Genomic DNA, 21,819 nt, shown 5'->3' on the forward strand with positions numbered 1-21,819 from the left:
GGCAGTCTGGCTACATGGGGAGTAAGAAAAACATCTATAAATTTACTAGTGTTTTCTGTGAAGGAACCGATACCTGAAATAATCGGTCGGCCTGGGGGATGTGTGATATTCTTATAAATTTTGGGAAGTGCATAAATATATTGAGGTATTCATAAGTACTCTGATCAATGAGGCCTCTACCGAAGGCTTCATTGATCATTTCCTTGAATTCTAATGTAAATTGTGAAATTTTTGTCTCTGGGATTTTGATGTACCAAAGTGTATTGTTTAATATTTTAAGGCACATTTCCTCATAGTATTCAGTCCTCATAAGGACAACATTACCTCTCCCTTGTCCGATTGTTTTATGACCAATTTGGTTCTGTTTTGTAATCTAGTAAGGGCTTGCCACTGGTCTACAGTAAGGTTATTGACGGATTTATTGAATTGTGTGTTTTTAATTTCGCTGATAGTGGCCATTAAGAAAGCCCATATATTTGGGTTGAGAGTGAGATCTGGAAATTTTTGAAATTTATTTTTTAATCTGTGGCTTTTAGGGCTCGGAGGTTTGTTATTGGAGAGTATAGTGACCTCTGAATCATCATTATCTGCGTTTTCCTCTAGTAGCAGTATTAAGTCCCTTAATGCTCTAGTCTTTCATCTTAAAGTTTTTCATCTGTTCTGTCAATTCTCTGTCCTGCTTCAGTCTACATCTGTCCTCATCAAACATAAATTTAAAAGTGAGATTTCTTGCGAATAGGTATAGGTCTTTGATGACCTCATACTTATCGATGTTCATCGTGGGGCAAAAACTAAGTCCTAGCTTTAAAATCTCAATCTCTTGGTTAGTCAGTGTGGTAGAAGTTAGGTTAATGATGCTGCACTCCCTAGATGTATTAGTTATGTTTGCGATGTGGTCATTGTGCGCATGACAAAAGGGTCCAATGTGCTTTATCTCCCTCCTTCTATTTGTACTGGACCTGATGCTGTAACTGCTAAGTGGCTGGGTATGGGGGCATTTCTGTCCACTCCAACAGAGGATTGTGAATGTGTATTGTGTGCCACTCCCCCGGAGGTGCTATTATGTGAAGGATTCTGAGAGTTGTATATTTGAAGTGCTTGTGCCGCAACAGGGCCTAAGTATGTGCCTTTACTGAGTGTGTTGCCATTGTTTGTATGGTGTGATGGCCCTTTACCATTTTTAGAGGGACCATGACTATTGTGCGTTGTTTGTGGATAGAAGAAGCGCCCATCATCTGGGCGTTTTTTGGAAAGCTGTTAAAGATCGTTACCGCCACCATAGAGGTTCCTCTTACGAGTCCCTGATTCATAAGTTCCCTGTGTGGGTGGAATAGGAGATATATATATATATATATATATATATATATATATATATATATATATATATATATATATATATATATAATCTCTTGGACTATGGTACAGGACACCGTCCATTCCTTTCCTTTGTTTACTTTGCATTGCTTTCCACAAAACTGAGATTTGATGGAGTGGGGTAGGATTATAAGGCAGGCACTCCAGGGGAGCATGTCCTCAAAAGCTTGCCAGTGTCCACTCACCCAAAGGTACACACCTATACCCATGGTGTGTGAATTTGTTGCCTGCGTCCTGTACTTCAAGATATAGAAAATTTTACTTTTTCCCACTGGGTAGAGTTCAGAAAAGATTATTGGGGGGGACTTGAACATCCTTTCAGGAGTGACCCCATCATCAGACTGCACATTCTATCTCTTAGTGAACAGAGAATGTTTTGCAGGATTGGGGATGGTGAGATGGAGGTGACTTGGGTTGCACAATGCTTTTGTGCGGAGGCACAGAATATTTCAGCATTTGTCACTATATTGAAGGGGTGTCCTGCAACATGTTTGCATTCTGGAGAAAATAAATATTCCACAGCTTCCTCCAATACTGTCTGCATATCCTCTTCATTACCTTCTGTGTCCTCTAGGACCGATATATTGGGATTAAGAAACAGGAGTAGAAGGGGCCCTGGACAAAGATGGTTGTAATCTGTCTGAGAAAATTCTGCTTTCGTCAAATAGGCTGTTGGTTTGAGCCAAAAATAGAGCTAGAATGGTCTGCTGATGCTTGTGTTAGACTTGGCTCTTGTTCTGATGCAAGGGATGTTTCGTCACTATGCGGTTGAATTTAGTGCAGAGTGATGGTTCACCTGTGATTTTTGCATTGACTCCCGTTCGCCTGGTCTCCGCACCCCACAGAGGAATGCCCTCACTTGTAGTTATGGCTAAGGCTAGTGCCAAAAGCAACATTACAGGTGATCCCCACAGCAAAGGGTCTGGGTATGGTCGGCTCCCAAGCTTTTACCAATCCAAATACATTGCATTACACAACATTTTGTTTTGGTATTGGAGAACCGCGATGGGTTGATTGGGGAACCCGAAAATAAAATAGAAATAAAAATAAACTACTTAAGTAGAAAAGGTCCATCATCTTCAGACACTATCAAAGAACTGAGGACTCATGAAGTGGGGTAGGGTTAAAGGAGAGGCACTTAGGGGCCTGTCCTTTAAAGCTTTTCCAGTGTCCAATCACCTGAAGGTACACGCCTATAAACCATGGTGTATGAATAGTCTGCCAATACCTGTACTGTATGATTAAGATATAGTGTTACTAAATATATGCTGCCATTTTAAGTATTTCACAGGGTAAAGAAATATGGAATTTGTGTGGATAAAACAGATTGTTTAACCACTTCAATACAGAGCAGTTACACCCCCTTCCTGCCCAGACCAATTTTCAGCTTTCGGCACTCTCACACTTTGAATAATTACTCAGTCATGCAACGCTGTACCCAATCCAATTTTTTATGACTTTTTTCAAACAAATAGAGCTTTCTTTTGTTGTATTTAATCACCACCGGATTTTTTATTTTTTACGATATAAGTGAAAAAAGAGCGAGAATTTTGAAAAAAAACACATTTTGTTTTAGTTTCTATTATAAAATTTTGCAAATAAGTCCTTTTTTTTTCATAAATTTGGGCCAAAATTTATACTTCTGCATATCTTTGGTAAAAATAACCCAAATTAGTGGTTATTATTTAGTCTGTGTGAAAGTTATAGAGTCTACAAGCTATGGTGCCAATCAGTGAAAATTGATCACACCTGATGTACCGACGGCCTATCTAACTTCTTGAGGCCCTGAAATGTCAGGACAGTACATATACCCCCCAAATGACCCCTTTTTGGAAAGTAGACATTCCAGGGTATTTAGTAAGCGGCATGGTGAGTTTTTTGAAGTTGTAATTTTTTCCCACAATTCTTAAAAAAAAAATGAAGAAATTTATTTATTTTTTTTAAACAAAATTGTCATAATTACAAGTTATTTCTCACACACAGTATATGCATACTTGCAATTACACCCCAAAATACATTCTGCTACTCCTCCTGACCTGAGTATGGCAATACCACATGTGTGAGACTTTTACACAGCCTGGCCAAATACAGAGGCCCAATATTCAAGGAGCACCGTCAGGTGTTCTAGGAGCATAAATTACACATTTAATTTCCTAACGACCTATCACACTTTTGAAGGCCCTGGAGCACCAGGACAATAGAATTACCCACAAAATGACCCAACGTATATTCTATGAGGCATAGTGAGTCTTTTGAACATGTCATTTTTTTCCACAAGTTTTGGAAAATGTGGAAAGAAAATGAAAACGCATTTCTTTACACAAAGTTGTCAATTTATAGGATATTTCTAACACATAGCATGTACATAGCAAAAATGACACCCCAAAATACATTCTACTACTCCTGAGTATAGCGATACCACATATGTGGGACTTTGTCACAGCATAGCCACATACAGAGGCCCAACATGCAAGGAGCACCATCAGGTGTTCTAGGAGCATAAATTACACATATAATTTTTATTACAACCAATCACACTTTTGAAGGCCCTGGAACCCCAGGACAATGGAAACCCCCACAAAATGACCCCATTTTGGAAAGCAAACACCCCAACACATAATCTAGGAGGCATGGGCTGCAGATAGGTACTCTGATGGGCTGCAGACAGGTACTCGGGTACTCTGATGAGCTTCAGAAAGGTACTCAGGTATTCTATAAATACAATAAATAGTGTTGCGCAGGAGTAAAAATCTGCCTAGTTGCTATTTCAACGATATTGGTGACCAATCCAGATTGTACTGTGTATGGTGTGCTATCCAAAAATATAAAATAAAATAAACCTGTGTGATATAAATTGTTTAGTGAAAAGTCAATGTTTTGATGTGATTCCAATGCTGAGTATATAAATAAATGTGTAACCCGCTTCAATAATCGTACAGTGTTACCAAATATAAAGTGCTGTGTGCTGATACCGTTGTGTTTAAAAAGTAAAAAGTCCTTGTAATCAATATTTGCTATGTTCTCTCATGCAAACAGAAACCAATATATATATATATATATATATATATATATATATATATATATATATATATATATATATATATATATATATATATAAGATTCTAATATATATATAAATAGTCCATAAAGTGCTTATAGGTGTTATAATCTGTGAGTCCTTAATATAAAGAAAAAGTGCCAGGTGCTTGTGGAATAATCCGCTGCAGGTGCTCAATCCACCAAGTCTGTGGACATGTGGGTGTGTTCCCAACCGGTATGCTTGACAGATATATCACCAAACTCCATGCACTCCCTCGTGATTGGGCGCTCACCTTAAGACCGATATAGATATGCCTCTAATCGTATACAATATTAACTCCTCTGGGGCACTTCTCCTCCCTTCCACTGAGATACCAAAAGATCGCTGGCAGTATCCTCCTACATGTAATTCCAACACTCCATAGGGGACGATACCATGTGAAAGAGATAGCTCCAGATAGTGCTTATATAGTTTTTATACTTTTTATTAAATGCCAAGTGAAAAGTTGTACACTCACATTTCCAGGTGCATGTGTGCACGTATGAATCGCTTTAACTGTTCCCGGATGCCTTTCGGAGCTATCTCTTTCACATGGTATCGTCCCCTATGGAGTGTTGGAGTTACATGTAGGAGGATACTGCCAGCGATCTTTCGGTATCTCAGTGGAAGGGAGGAGAAGTGCCCCAGAGGAGTTAATATTGTATACGATTAGAGGCATATCTATATCGGTCTTAAGGTGAGCGCCCAATCACGAGAGGGTGCATGGAGTTTGGTGATATATCGGTCAAGCATACCGGTTGGGAACACACCCACATGTCCACAGACTTTATGGACTAATATATATATATATATATATATATATATATATATATATATATATATATATATATATATATATATATATATATATATATATATATATATATTAATTAGAATCTTTTATTTATATATATATATATATATATATATATATATATATATATATATATATATATATATTAATTAGAATCTTTTATTATATATATATATATATATATATATATATATATATATATATATATATATATATATATATATATATATATATATATATGTGTATGTGAGAGAACATAGCAAATATTGATTGCAAGGACTTTTTAAACACAACGGTATCAGCACACAGCACTTTATATTTGGTAACACTGTATGATTATTGAAGCGGGTTACACATTTATATACTCAGCATTGGAATCACATCAAAACATTGACTTTTCACGAAACAATTTATATCACACAGGTTTATTTTATTTTATAATTTTGGATAGCACACCATACACAGTACAATCTGGATTGGTCACCAATATCATTGAAATAGCAACTAGGCAGATTTTTACGCGCAACACTATTTATTGTATTTATAGCACAGAGCACTTTCTGAGTAGTGAGGTGTTTGCGGCAGATGTAAAATCTAGATTAGGGGGGTAGCTCGCAGGATTCCAATGTGATTTTGTACTCGGGTATTCTGATGGGCTAGAGACAGGTACTCTTGTAATCTGACGGGGTGCAGATAGGTACTCAGGCACTCTGGGCTGGAGACAGGCACTCGGGTACTCTGATGACAGGCACTCGGGTACTCTGATGACAGGCACTCGGGTACTCTGATGACAGGCACTCGGGTACTCTGATGACAGGCTAGTGACGGGTACTTTGATGGGCTAGTGACGGGTACTTTGATGGGCTAGTGACGGGTACTTTGATGGGCTAGTGACGGGTACTTTGATGGGCTAGTGACGCGTACTTGGATGGGCTAGTGACGGGTACTTTGATGGGCTAGTGACGGGTACTTTGATGGGCTAGTGACGGGTACTTTGATGGGCTAGTGACGGGTACTTTGATGGGCTAGTGACAGGTCCTCTTTATTGGGGGTGCAATCAGTGTGTTTTGGGGTGCACTGTAATTGGTAACTAGCTGTTACCACAATCTCCTCCTCACACAGGATAAGTGTGTGAGGAGGAGAACACGGTGACCGCTAGTTACCGTGTTCTCTGTTGACATTTGTGACCAGCTGTGATTGGACACAGCCGGTCACGTGGTAAAAAGCCAATTTCATTGGCTCATTACCTAAATCGGGGATGGGCTCTGTCCGAGGGACGAGCCTTGTCCCCGATCGCTGCGCGCCCCCCGGGGGCATTAAAGAGAGAACGAGCGGCTCGCGCTGGAGCCGCTCGTGTGATCGGCTGTGATTGACACAGCCGATCACGTGGTAAACAGACAATTTCATTGGCTGTTTACCTTTATCGGGGATGGGCTATGTCCGGGGGACGAGCCTCATCCCCGATCGCCGCGCTGCGCGCCCCTAGGGGTGCGCAGTAGCGGAGCGATCGGGCCGCCATCATATGACGGCAGCCCGGATCGGTAAAGCCTTCCTGCTGCCGTCATTTTACAATGAGGCGGTATGGAAGTGGTCAAGTGGAGACTAGTACACATCTGCTGTATTGGAAGTGATGCAGATTCTGTCTAGCAAGTGCAGAAGATAAGTAAAAAGTTCCTCCACCACAGTGACCCCCACAGGGTAAACTTTCACCTCATTATATTTACCATTACGACAATGGTCCAAATGCACTGCTGTATAATAAATCCGCTCTGGTACAACAGCGCATTTGGACCTTTGTTGTCAGAATTAATAAGGTGAGAGCATACCCTGTGGTGGTGGTTTTCACTTCGATATATCTTCTGCATTTGCTAGAAATAAGCGGTTTCGCTTCTATGCCTGTTTTTTTTGGACTTTTCATTTGTAGAGGCTGTATTGGACTCATTTAATAATAATAGTGCAAAGAAACCAAATTATTACTATTTGCGAATACTTGGGTTTCACATATATTTAATTTATATTGTTACATTTGTAATAGCACAGGACATTTTGTGTTTTACATTATTTGATTTAGCCCACTGTTTTGCTTGCACCTTTATTGGTATATTAGTGCGCAGGATTAAAGACATGCCTATTGTAAGTCTGTACAGCTTCAGAGCACTGTGCAAGTGATAGTTGTTGACCATTCAAAATATAGGAAACTGTGTGTTTGTGTTTTCGATTGATAATATATATATATATATAATATGTATATGTATGTATGTATATATATATATATATATATATATATATATATATATATATATATATATATATTTATATATATATTGTGTGTGTGTGTGTGTGTGTGTGTGTATATATATATATACATACATACATACATACATACATACATACATACATACATACATACATACATACATGCAAGTGTAAAAAGTTGAAGTAAATTTAGTGAGAAAATTAAACACCCGTGTTATTTGTTTTCACTGCAGTCCTGTTTTACAAGTGCAGTACCTTAGCATTATTGTTTATAGCTTTATAATAAAATTTGTATTTTATCTATCATCCATTGACAGACGCAGCCTCATCTCCATGAGCTGAGTGGAATATGCTCCTCCCATCAGGAGTAGTCTAGGCAGGAAAATTTGAATGTACATGCCCTAGGGCAGCGATGGCGAACCTTGGCACCCCAGATGTTTTGGAACTACATTTCCCATGATGCTCATGCACTCTGCAATGTAGCTGAGCATCATGGGAAATGTAGTTCCAAAACATCTGGGGTGCCAAGGTTCGCCATCACTGCCCTAGGGCCTGTCCCTCCAGGCATAACCCCATCTGCCACAGCCCAGCACATCAGTTTGTTTCTGTCTAGAGAAGGAGTAGGACCTAGGTTTCCTGCTGGGACTTTTTTTTTTTTTTTTTTTATTTCTTTTAAGAATATTTTACTTTTATTTCTCTTTACTCTCTTGCTAGCTAGTGTTCAGGGAAAAATGTTCCTGGTGACATGCAAGCACGATGCCAGCTGAAGCTTCGCACTGGATAATCTAGAGCCTTATGGTTCCCCCCCCCCCCCCCCCAGGTTATAGTTCCGACCTAGGCCTAGCCACGGCGGTCCCTCTTTTCTCGGAGGGGGACAAGCCTGCGAGCGGATGCCTCGCCGGGACGCGACGACCTGGAACGCCCTGAGTCGCAGCGTACCCCTCGGCTGGCAGCACCTTCACTTCGGGTGGGAGGCAGTCTGCCCAGAGCGGGGCCCATCTGGTCCATGGTATGGGGAGTAAATGTACCCCCTTTGCCCCTGTTGGCCTTGGGGGGAATGTGGGCCCTCTCCTGTAGATAATGTGATTTGTGCCTCCCAAAAGACCCCCCTGGCCTGCCCAGTCTGTGTCCTTCCCTCCCCCCTTCCCTGTGGTGGCTGTGTGTCTGGAGTGCCCTGGCACTCGGGGGGGAGGGGGACGACATGGTACCTTGGGCTTCCTGGTACCTGTTGTGGTTCCTGAGGCCTTCATGAGTCGGTCCCTAGCCGCATGGTTCGTCGTGGGCGCTGCCATCTTAAAGTGTGGTCAATGTGATTCCCCCCCCCCCATAGACTTGTATGGGGCAGCAATTTTCCTTGTAGCTTCCTATTGTTGTATATGGGCATCCATCTTTGTGTAGCCCTGGTGTCAGCAGTGTAACCTTATTCAGGCGACATCACTTCCTGTGTAGTCATTTCCTGCTGCTCAGCCGAGGTCACTTCCTGCCTTTCTCTCCATGCTGCTGAAGAAGGATTCAGAAGGACGGTTTGTCTGAGGTGGTACAGTACTTGGGATCCCTGCGGGCATATCCTTGCACTTTCTGCTGTCAGTTTGATTTAAAGGAGTTCCCTGCAGACTGCTGTGATCGGTGGTGGATACCGCGATCGACGCTCTTAAAGCAACAGTACATCGTTTTTTGAAAATCGGAATATGGAGTCCCAAACTGTGCAATCACCCTTAGAACCACTTTGTGTGACTCCCGGACAGTCTGGATCGCAGTCGCTGGCCGCAATTTCAGCAGCCTTGGAAAGCCTGGCGACTAAAGTTGATTTAGTCATGAGAAAGGTTGCTAGCCGGAAACGGCCGCTGCCTTCTTCTATGGAGGTGACCTCTGATTCAGAGGCTGATGGGGTTGCCCCGGACGCCCCCCCTACCTGAGGGGTCGCTGTCCTCGCAGTCAGATGGTGAAGAAGACCTGCCGTCTTCAGCTGCAGTGCGGAAATGCCCCTTAGTGGAAGCCCTGATAATTTCAGTGCGGAATACTTTAAAATTGGCTAATGAGCCCACGCCGGCAGGGATGCGGGTGACTTTTGCCTCTCAGAGGTCTCCGAAAGCTGACAAGGTTTTCCCTTGTCCCAACACCTTTCACGATATTGTGAATGACCAATGGCGGCGCGTTAAGCACGTGTGAGTGGTGCCTAAACCCTTTAAATGCCGGAACCCTTTTGCTGAAAAAGTCTCCAACCGTTGGACGGTGCCACCTAAAATGGACCATCCTGTTTCCAGATCGAACAAATCTACCCTTGTGCCTGTGGAGGATTCCCCAGTTTTTACGGATCCAGTGGACAGGCGGGTGGAATCCCTTTTCCCGCCATCTTCATGTGCTGGCGGGGTACCATTTTGATACTGGTTTTTGTATCTGTGTTAGTGTCACAGACGGTGACGGAATGGATTAGGGGTTTGCGGGAGGCCTTGGACCCAGAGACTGTTCCTCTGGAACAGCTGGAACTGTTGGACCAGGTGATCCAGGCTCTAGTGTTCCTGTGTGATTTGTCTATGGATGCGGCTCCCCTGGTGGCCAGGGTCTCGGCCATGGGCATTGTTTTTTAAGACGCATGGTTTGGTTGAAGAGCTGGTCGGCTGACCAAGCTTCTAAGAAAGCCTTAGCTGATCTCTCTTTTCTTGGAGACCGGTTGTTTGGCGACTTATTGGATGGTTTATTTAAGGGCCAGACTGGCGGGAAGAGTACTATTCTTCCTCAATCCTCCTTTTTGTTTGCTCATAAACATTTTTTTCGTGCCTCCGAGGCGCAAGGAAAAGGTAAGCCGTTCCAGAACTTCTGGAGGAGCCAAGAATCCCTGGGGAAAGCCCAAGGCCGGCCAGTCCGGTGTGGCAGACAAGTCCTCTTTCGCATGAAGGGGTGCCCTTACCCGTGTCAGGGGACGTCTGCGCTTCTTTCAGGAACCCTGGAATTCCTTCATTCTGGACGATTGGGTTTGCAAACTGATTTGCTCCGGGTACAAGATCTAATTCTGTTCCCAGCCAGGGGACAGGTTCAGTCGAATCTTCACCTGTCTTCGGAGTGTTTGAAGGATCTGCGGGAGGCTGCGCGAGATCTCCTGGCTCAAGGGGTGATTGCGCCGGTTCCCGCCCATGAACGCTGTCAAGGTTTCTATTTAAACCTGTTCACTGTGCCCAGAAAGGAGGGCAAGGTGCGTCCTATCCTGGACCTGAAGGCTCTGAACCGCTTTGAGCGGGTGCAGAAATTTCAAATGGAATCCATTCGGTCGGTGGTGGCATCTTCGAATCAGGGGGATTTTTTGGCTTCCATCGATCTCAAAGATGTGTATCTCCACTTCCCTATATTCGAGGGACATCAGAAATTTCTCTGCTCTGCAGTGCCAGAGGAGCACTTTCAATTTGTGGCGTTCCCCTTTGGTCTCGGCTCCCAGAGTTTTCACAAAGGTGCTGGCCTTGTTACGCCGGCGAGGTATTTCCATTGTGGGATATCTGGATGCTCTCCTGTTGCATGCAGTCTCCCATTCAGGTCTGCTGGACAACGTTTCTATCACCATTCAGACCCTTCAAGAATTCGGGTGGACGATCAATGTCACCAAATCTGCCCTGACTCCGTCCGTGCGGGTCACATAGCTGGGGCTGATCCTCGACTCTGCTCTGGTGAGGGTCTTCGTTCCCTTAGACAAGCTTCAGAAGTTGCAAAGGGCGATCTGGTTGCTGATGGAGGCCGATCAGTCGTCCTTGCAGGCTTGCATGAGGGCCCTGGGTCTGATGGTCTCGACCTTCGAAGCAGTCCCGTTTTGCTCAGGCTCATACAAGACAGTTGCAGAAAGATTCTGTCAAAATAGAACAGAGATCCTCGGTCATTGGACCAGAAGATTCGGTTGAGCTATCTTACGAAGACTGCTCTCTCTTGGTGGCTCCAGTCACCTGTCCTGTGCCAGGGCAAGTCCTTCCTGCCGATGTTTTTGGACGGTGGTTACCACGGTCGGCAGCCTGTCAGGCTGGGGAAGCTCCGTGCCCAGGGGACTTGGGCGACGGAAGAGTCTTTCTTGTCGATCAATGGTTCACTGGATGAGACGGTTACACGGCTTTCCGTTTCGGGTCCAGTCGGACAATGCCACGGCCGTGGCTTACATCAATCAAGGGGGCACCAGGAGTGCCCTTGCGGTCAAAGAGGTGGCTGAGATTCTGGCGTGGGTGGAACACAATGTTCCAGTGCTCTCTGCAGTCCACATCCTGGGTGTGGAGAATTGGCAGATGGATTACCTGAGTCGTCGGGTGTTGGATCAGGGGAAGTGATCCCTGCATCCGGAGGTGTTTCGTCTCCTGTGTGCCGGGTGGGGGATTCCAGAGGGGGATCTGTTTGCGTCTCGCCTCAACAGGAAAGTTCAGAGGTTTGTGGCCAGGTCTTGGGGTCCTCTGCCCAACGCCACAGACGCTCTGGTGGCTCCTTGGAGTCAGTATCGCCTGATATGCCTTCCCTCCGCTAGTGCTCCTGCCGAGGTTTCTTCGCAGGGTGGCGATGGAAGGCATTCCACTCGTTCTAGTGGCACCAGACTGGCCTCGGCGGTCTTGGTACGCAGAGCTGGTAAAAATGGTTGTGGATCCTCCATGGCGTCTTCCTCTGCGGGAAGATCTACTATCTCAAGGACCGATCTTCCATCCTGCTTTACGGTCGCTGGCTGTAACGGCTTGGCTGTTGAAAGCAAGGTGTTGAGGGATAGTGGTCTCTCTGATTCGGTGATTCCTACCCTTTTGAAGGCCAAAAACTGATGTGCTGGGCTGCTGTGGCAGTGGGGGATTATGCCTGGAGGGCAGCCCCTAGGGTGTGTACATTTTCCTGTCTAGACTACTCCTGATTGGAGGCGCATAACCCACTAAGCTCATGGAGATGAGGCTGCATCCGTTGATGGACATCAGAGAAAAAGGTTTTACGGTAAGGTCTTACAAAAATCTTATTTTCTCTTTATGCATAGTAAAAGGTACATTTTGACAGCAGTGAGAGCCTAATGTTTTGTGTAATAATGTTCTTTTCACTTTGCAGACTATGCACGTGAGAATCTCATTAAAAGGAAGGATAAGGCTTTCCTCAAGTGTTTGGTGAAATTATCTGGATACCTGGAACACAAAGAACTTTCCTTCCAAGCTGCCACAGTTATTAAACATCTGTCTCATTCTGGTAATGTACTGAAACAAAGCCCATATTCTCTATAAACAGAGTTATGTTATTTTTGCAAAACCTAGACCATATACTGATATTCTTCAGCACTAAGCTCATAGTTTAAATTTTCTCAGATTTGTCATTGCTGCATGCAGCATGAAATTGGACTACATTTTGCAAATACTGCTTTACCGCACAAGATCGTGTGTGTGTGTGTGTGTGTCAGTCAGTGCTGGACTTGTCTACCCAAAGTTTGGTGATCAGTCAGTATCTTTGTGGAGGGTAAAGTAGGAGTTCGTATCGAGAGGTTATTACCAAATAGAATGCAGTGGCAGTAGCCTCAGTTAAAGAGGATCTCCAGGCACCTGTCAAAAAAAATAAATGTCAGCAGCCACAAAAAGTGTAGCTGCTGACTTTTAAAAAACACACACTCACCTGTGCAGCAATTAGCTCACCCCAGCCGTCTTCATTGTCTGTCCTCAATCAGCAGTGCTGGTATCTTCACTATAGGCACCCGGCTGTGATAGCTTACGGCTTCACAGCCGGGTGCCCACTGTGCATGCGTGAGTCGTGCTGCGCATCCTGACTGGTGGATGCAATCTTCTCGGACCTGGCAGTGTCCCAGAAGACTGCAGGAGGAAGGAGAACTTCCGCTGGAAGTGAGAGTAGGTACCTGCTCCCCCTCCCGCTCCTCAAAAGTGGTGCCAGTTGTGCAATAGGAGCGGGGCGACGAGTCATTAAAGCGGAACTTCCCCTTTTGGGTGGGGTTCCACTTTAAGATCTTGGGCTGCTGCTACCTTACTGATATGACTGCAGAGAGGTTTCCGTAGGAGACACTTGGATGAGTATAATAGTGCCCGGCAACAAAAGATTCTTACTTGATGGTTTATGTCAACAATTTTTTGAAGATAAAGAGTAAAAAGTAGAACCGGCGTGTTTAGGACTACTTGTCTCTTCCTTCCTCAGAGCTGTTTATGATAAATTTCGAAAAGTGATCAGGCTGAAATAGAGGCCTGTCCACCTGAGCTCTGGAAGATTTTACCCCCTTAATGATCAGGACATTTTCCCAGGAAACACAAGCACACACAAGTTTTGAAAGGCTGTCCCTTCAGTTCTTGTGTTTCCTGTGTCCTGCAAACACCAGCACTGGAGAGGAGCATACATCCCCCAGTTTATCTTCAGACAGTCTTTTTTTGTTCAGGGCAGGCGTCTCTGGATACCTCCATCACTCCCCCCGTGCTCAAGTTAACGAGGCAGGCAGTCAGTCAGTCAGTCACAGGTATTCTGGGAGGGAAGGAGGACCTGAGTACAGGGTTCCCTGCTTAACTCCCAATGAACCAGAACCCCCCTACATCGAGTATGTGGACAAGAGGGGGCGTTCTGCCCTTTTTCCCCCCCACCCTTTAGGTTAAGCTAAGGATGGGGGAAGAGCCCAGATGAACACTCACTGTGCAGTGACCAGGAGATCCTGTGTCAGGCTGCATGTTCTGCCAGATCCCTTTGGCCTTTAGACAGGCTGGGGCACCAGGGGTCTTCTCTTTTCCCCCCGCAGCACGCCAATACTCTGCTGGTCTGTCTCCCGGTGCGCCCATTCGGATGATGGTCATCGGGGGGATGGATATGACATCACCAAGATGGAGCTGCCACAGGAAGTGGTGAGGCGGCCATCTTTAGGAAGGGCAACACGGCCACGAATAGCGGCGGCCAATCCGGAGAGGACGTTGAAGTGCCCATCTGGAACAATGGCAGTGGTGGTGGCAGCGGGTGTACAGAGGCGTGCTCCTTCCCCCTCCAGGCGGTCCATATGGTGTAGTATCAAGGCATCTTACCAAAGGTTGCAGAGCAAGGCCCCAGCTTTCATACGGTAAGGAGGAGGGGAGGATGCAGGAGGGGGATTTCCCAGTGGGGATCAATACCCTTGAGAAGACTTCACGGGGGGCATAGGCGGTCCCTGAGCTGACGCTTTCTTTCTCTCTGCTGTTGTCTTCTCTGCAGCCCAAAACCCAGGAGTTGGTAGATGGGGCTGACAAAGCCAAAAAGAAAAAGCATTGCTGAATGGGTAGAGTAAAGATTCCATCAGACAGCGATAAATTGCTTTGCCACAGATGCATTAAGAAAATTTGTTAATTAGGAGACAAAGCCTCTGGCGAAAGACTCTCAATTTAAAAAAAAAAAAAAAAAAAAAGATAACGTCCACGTTTAAATCTATATGACCAGCCATTGACGAGATGAAAAGGGGAGGAACGACCATCCACCTCATCTCAGAACCCCAAGACCACACGGCAGAATAAGAAACCTAGGAAACCCCCCCCCCCCATCCCCCCAGCCACAGTTGAATTCCTCGAATTCAGATGAAGAAGGGGAACTCCTCTGAAGACGAGTCAGGCACGATCGAATTACAGGAAATCTCTAAACATCTTTTTCCGGCAGAAGCAATCTATAACTGAAGAAATCCAGGAATCCCAGCCTGTGGATTCAGTCAGGGACAGACTGTATAGGGCTTCAGGAAGAAAAACGAAGATCATTTCCAAACCACCAGTCTATCAAAGGGATCATGGACAAAAAAATTGAGGAACCCAGAACACAAGCTGGTTTTCTCAAAAGCCCTGAAGATTTTAATTCGATGAGCAGAAAAGCATTCTCAAAAAGCGTAAAACTGGATGCATCCTTGGCCAAGGTGTCTTAGAAACTAGACCTTTCATTGGAAGACATGGGTCAGCTAAAGGACCCGATAGACAAGAAAATGGATGTCCACTGCAAAGAGCATATGAAGCACAAGCAGCAGGGTTTCAGCCCAACATGGCTAACATATGCGTGTCCAGAATTGTGACATTTTGGCAGGAACAACCTCGGGAAAACCTGGACAAGGACTGGACAGAGGAAGCATTAGATTCCCTTCTACTAATAGAAAAAGGGGTGGCATACATGGCCGACGCCTCAGTGGAAGCGGTAAGAATTTCTGCATACACGGGCCTAGTCAATGCGGCTAGAAGGGCCCTGTGGTTAAAGGCCTGGGAGGGTGACTACGCCTCCAAGAATAAATGGTGTATTATCCCTTTTGACGGCAACTGTTTAGTTACAAATTTGAAAAAGTTTTAAAGAGGTCGGCAGATAAAATCAAGGGATTTTCCTTAAAAAAAAAAAAAAAACGAAACAAAAGGGAAAAGTGTTTTGGTTTTTTTAGTTGGCAAAAATGAGAACCCGCATGCAGGCTCAGCAAAGCTGGGACTTCAATAAGAATAAAGGGAAAACTAACGTTTTTTTCCCCAGCTCGACGTCTTCCAACAAACCCCAATGATGTCAGCAATGTGGTGGGAGGGAGATACTACATTTTCTTCCTCAATGGCGAGCATTCTAATCAAACCATTTCATCCTGCAAATAGCTCAGGGATACAAAATAGAATTTACATCGAGACCTCTGACCAAGTTCCGATCCACGACGGTTCCAGCCTTCTCATCACAAAGCATACCCATGAAGGAAGCAATCGGGGAATTACTGAAGGAAGAAGTGATGACAGAGATTTAGCCGTATCATCACACATTGGGATTCTACTCCCAAGTGTTTGAGGGCAAAACCCTCCGGCAGACACCGCTTAATCCTGAACCAGAAAAACCTGAACAGGACAATCCTCTACAGAAAGTTCGCCCACTATAAGCTATACACCTCAATTTCGCAGATAGATGATCACCATTATGGAAAATAAAACATAAGGGGCTCCATAGTGCATACCATCACAGCAGTTTTTATTAAAAATAGAAAGACACTCACATAAATAACGTGTATACAGCATAGAAACGGCCGTTTAGAAGATCCGCCTGTCCTTCAGGGTTCACCGTGGGTGACGTCAGCACGCCGTGACCCGACGCGTTTCGTCACAACTGACGTCCTTTATAATAATAATAAAAAAAAAAGCTGTTACTTGTAAAAGAAAACGTTACATTTTTTACTAAATCCTATGCATTCAAACGAAACTTATGGGTATTGGATTATCGATGGAGGTGTGTATACCGAAGTACAGAGGACAAACGTGTTATTACATAAAGCATTCCAGTATAACTGCTAAAATAATTAACAAGACTGCAGACATTGATAAGTATGCCCTGACAGGACACAGTCTGTAACTAAGAATTGTGGTAACAAATTAAATGAAAAATTAACTGGTAAACACCCATATTTGGGTCTGGGTTGTTTTTGAAGGGACAAATGCTGCATTGAATAGCCCAGCAAAGTATCCATACTGTAGTAGAGTTATTTTGCTGGTCAGGGGTCCATCAGACCTTTTATCCTCTGTTATGTATCGCAATATATAAAGTAAATGTATCACAATATATAAAGTAAATGCATGAAGTGAAAAATTATCAGGACGTAAAGATGGAAGGGAACAGGAGATGCCACCTGTTCTAGTTCTCCTGTACAAGCTGTAAAGTTACTTCAAAATTTTTCTCCCGGAGTGGTAAGACCTGCATCTAAGTCCTGGCTATTAGTTTTTTGTTTTTGCAACATAGAGAGTAGGTCTTGGCCGAATTGCGAACCCAGGGCCACATCCGGCCCTTTGGCTGTTCCTGTCTGACCAACAAAGCCTCCACATTAAGCATCCTCTGGGCGTTGGGACTTCTAGACAATGATCTTCACCTAAAACCAAGCCTCCCTGCTATACCAATTAGCTCCTTAGCTTCTCTCCTTCCAGTTCTTGCAGCTCTCCACACAGACATCTGTCAGCATACCTCTCAGCTTCCTCACTTGCTAATTGATTTAGTTGGAGCCCACTGTGATATATCCTGAAGATCAGTTTGTTTGTCTATAAATGACAAAACACGAAAAAAGCACTTGATTAATATTGATGCATGTTCTTTCTTTTTACAGGGCGAATTGCTCCATATTTAAAACCTTTAATGAAGGATGTTCAAGCCTACCTCATGAGTTTCCTCAGTCACCCAGAGCTGAAGTTCCAGCAGATGGGCATTGCCACCCTGTGCTTGTTAAGTGAAGGTACAGTCTGATTTATTTATTTATTTATTTTTTAAGCAGAATTTTCAGATACCTGACTTTTACTAAATTTCCAAATGTGTTTTTGGTAGGGGTTCCTTCCCTAAAAATTAACTTTTTTTTTTTTTTTTAGTATAAAAATATCAGTTACCCACAAAACAACCTCTCTTTCTTTCATTGACGGACACAGGTCCTTCTGTTCATAACCACGGGTTATATGCCCCCTACAGGAGGAGTAGGACACTAGGCAGAAAATAATTCTGGCTACACCCATGGGCAGTCCCGGGGGAGGGGGGTATACTCCCTCTCTCTGCTATAGCCGCTCAGTTTTTTTTTTTCTGCCTAGTCGGGACCTAGTTCCTTGCTGGGGTCTTTGGTCCTGGCAAAATTTTTTTCCTCTTTTTAGATAGAAACTTTTTCTCTTGGATTTTTCCTGCAAGATCTACAATCAACTGCCGGACTGGGCGATGGGCTGGATAATCTAGATTCAGTGGTTACCCAAGTCTGGCCAGCAAGTGAGTACACGTGCCCAGACCTCAGCTCCGCACTAGGTCGGCTGCGACATAGTGCCACTGGACAGGGGCTGGCCTGCGAGTTAAATGCCTTGCGAGGTCGCATACGACCAGGTCTCTGCCCGAGTCGCAGCATTGCCCGCCTGGTTCCTGGTATGGGGAGTAGCTGTCTCCACTTGGAGTGTTATGGGGTGGACGTGGGCCCCTCCTTGGGACGATCGTACCCCCTGCAGAGTCCCTCCCCTGGTGCTGACTTCTGGATGATTTTACTTCCTTGTCCCCCGGCAAGGTTTTTTCCTTCCAACGAGTGTAACCAGATTGCTTATGGGCCTGTTTAGGGCGGTACAAGACCTGTTCCTTCAAGGAGTAATTGCCTTTCTTCCTGGGGACTGTGAACCGGTTTGAGTAAAAACCCTGAAAACGTTCTGAAGTCAGAACCGGGACAAAGTGTGTCCAATCCTGGACCTCAAGGCGCTCAACTGCTTTGTGCAGATAAAGAATGGTATCCATTCGAATGGTGGTGGTATCCCTGCGTCAGGCAGATTTCCTCGCCTCTATCGATATCAAGGATGCCTACCTTCACATTCCAATATGTGCCAGTCACCAACGTTTTCTCTGAATTGCTTTGAGCCGTTACCCTTTGGTCTCGCCTCTGCTCCTCGCGTCTTCACAAAAGTGCTAGCTTTGCTACGCCAACGGAGGATTGCGGTACTGTACTCACAGAAGGAGATCGTCCAAGTAGCAGAGTTTCCCTCTGCTCTGGTGGAAAACCTCGCGATTACAATACAAACTCTGCGGGAGTTCGACTGGATTCTGCATTTTTGGAAGTCTGCTCTTTCTCCGACCACAAAGTTGGACTATCTGGGCCTGGCTCTGGATTCAGCCTTAGCCAGAGTGCGCCTTCCTCTGGACAAACTCCAGAAATTGCAGGCTGCAATTCGCCTTCTGCTGTCCAACAGATGGTTGCATGCGGGTGCTAGGCCTGATGGTGTCTACCTTCGAGGCAGGTCCGTTTGCACAGTTCCATAGGAAATTCTGACCAAATGGGACAAGACTCCAGTCTCTGCACAATCAGATCCTGCTGAGTTGGGGAACGTGGGAGTCCCTCATATGGTGGCTTTGTTCTTCGGCTGGGAAAATCATTCCTCTCTTCCCCTTGTATTGGACAGTAGTCAACACAGATACCAGCCTGTGCAGCTGGGGAGGCATCCTCAGCAAGCATTCTGCTCAGGGGATCTGGACGGTAGAAGAGTCCAGAAATAACGATCAATGTCTTTGTACTCCGAGCGATCAGACTGTGTCTGGACCATTGAACGGATTGTCTTCAGGGTTGTCTAGTGCGCATTCAATCGGACAATGCCATGGCCGTGGCTTATGTCAATTACCAAGGGGGCACAAGAAGTGTCCTGGCGGCTCTGGAGTTAGCCAGCATTCTAAGGTGGGTAGAACGGATTGTTCCAGCCCTCTCTGCCGTTCACATTCCCGGGGGAAAAAATAGGAAGGCGGATTACCTCAGTTGGCAGACGTTGGACCACAGCGAGTGGTCCCTTCATCCCGAGGTGTTTCATCAGCGGTGTCTCCGGTGGGGCACTCCCAAGGTGGATCTCTGAGCTCTGAGGAAGGGGGCTTGACTCCCGAAACGTGTTAGCGGTCCTGACTTCAAGGACATGTTCCTGTTTATGCATGGTGGATTCTTGCAACACGCTTTTATTATCTTCATGTTTGTGAGTATGCATTTGGCATTTTTATTAAAATTATTAACAGTGTACCACGGGTAATGCACTAGGTGTTTGCGCCTCCTTTCTCTCTTTTTATGTAACTTGATCCACCATGTCAAGGGCAGTCGGAGAGGCCGATTCCGCCACCAGGGTGCTTCGAAGCCCCTTGGACCATGCCGTGACAGCCTGAGAGACCATCACCGAGGCAAACGCAGGTTTGAGCATACATGTGGCGGGAAAGCGTCTCCACACTCCTATCTGCCGGGTTCTTGAACACCGGAGAGTCTTCCACTGGCATCAAGATGGATTTATTCAACCTAGAAACAGTGTGGTCCACGTTAGGTGACATCGTCCAATGTTTGTCCTGAGGATCCGCATAGGGATAGTGGTAGTTAACTACTTAACGCAAACTGACATAGGCTTACGTCTGCTGACTTTAAGTGGTTGTACCGGGATGATGCCTCTAGCTAAAGGCATCATCCCGGTACCGTTGTTTAGAGCCGGTGGTTGGCTTTCCGGCGGTAACGACCGATGCGGCCGATGTTACCCTGGCGAGCGGGAGGGGAACGTCCCTCCCCCCCCCCTTCCGCGGCTCTGCCTGGGTCCCCCGTCCCACCGGGAGACCCCAGCAACCAGCGGGCGCCCTAATCTAAGCTGGATGTGGCTTTGATCAGGTCTCTGATGACGTAACATCCGGGTTACTCGGCTGCTAATGGCAGCAGTTTCAAAAAGTGAATGTTTTCAAAAATGCAGTTTTCGGCGTTTTGAATACATGGAAGTGCAGTGGAGGGGTCTAGGGTCTTTTAGACCCCCGATCCCTCCATAAAGAGTACCTGTCACTGCATATTGCTGTCATGAGGGATGTTTACATTGCTTGTGACAGCAATAAAAGTGATCAGATTTTTTTTAAAAAAAAAAACCCGTGTTAAAATTAAAAAAATAAATGTTAGCTGCCCCCCATCGCCATGAGCTTGCGCACGAAATAAAACGTATATGGAAGTCGCGCCGCAAATGAAATCGCTGCTCAAACCATACGTGAGGTATCGCCACGATCACCAGAGCGTGAGCAATAATAAAAAAAAAAAAAACTACACTCTAAACTGGTAACCCGTTAAAAAAAATTTTTTTTTTTTCATAAATGTTTTTATTGAATTTTCAATAACATGAGAAATACAAAACATACAAGGAACAGGTATGCGATAGCACACAGCAATTAAAATAGCATTATACAGAAAGTACAAAAAGTACAGTGATAACCAGGATTGTATGAAGCTAGAGTCAAAACGAGAAATATGGCAGACAGAAACAGTCAGCAAAATTAAGTTGCAAACAGCACAAGCAGTAAGGCACATATTGTGAGTATTAATTAATTCTTCAGATCAGGATAACTCCGTATACATAGTACACCACACTCTAGCAAACCAAAGTAAAAAGATGATAGAGGGTTAGACGTCCACATCAAGGATCACCCTATTAGTGGGGACTCGGGGCCCACTCCACCCCTGGACACCCCCAAAGGGGAGCAATGCTGTACCCAAGCGTGGAGGGGGAAGGAGGAAAAATCCCTCCAACCGCTAGTCAGAACGTAAGCACATTAGGAACTAGGCAAGACTTCAAGGGGAGGACTGGACCGTCAAGTGTTCAAACCAATTAATCCAAGGTTGCCATTGGCTGGACACCTTGTGTACAGAGTGGTGTTTAAGAGAAAGAGCACGTTCATACGTGCAGTGTAAATTAGTAAGGTCAATAACGCCAGGGATTGTAGGTGGGAGTTCCTGTTTCCAAGAGCGCGTTATATTTAGTCTGGCTGCAAGAAGAACATGGGTCACGGTGTGTCTAAACTGTTTGGGAATCTGTCCTATGCCGATACTCAGGAGAGCCAGGCCCGGTGAAGGTAAAACAGTAACAAGGGTGATTGC

At 45.0% G+C, this 21,819-nt stretch overlaps 1 protein-coding gene across 1 annotated transcript in view; it reads left to right on the forward strand.

Moving 5' to 3' along the window:
• LOC309549428 (uncharacterized protein) overlaps positions 1–21,819 on the forward strand; it is a 123,891-nt gene that overhangs the window by 86,565 nt on the left and 15,507 nt on the right. Inside the window, exons 12-13 of the mRNA XM_082249718.1 lie at positions 12,567–12,701; positions 17,548–17,673. Of these exons, the coding sequence (XP_082105844.1) occupies positions 12,567–12,701; positions 17,548–17,673 (261 nt within the window). The remainder of the gene's footprint in view (positions 1–12,566; positions 12,702–17,547; positions 17,674–21,819) is intronic.

Source organism: Pelophylax lessonae, assembly GCF_965119305.1.
Source record: "Pelophylax lessonae genome assembly, chromosome: 3".
NCBI classification, from domain to species: domain Eukaryota; kingdom Metazoa; phylum Chordata; class Amphibia; order Anura; family Ranidae; genus Pelophylax; species Pelophylax lessonae.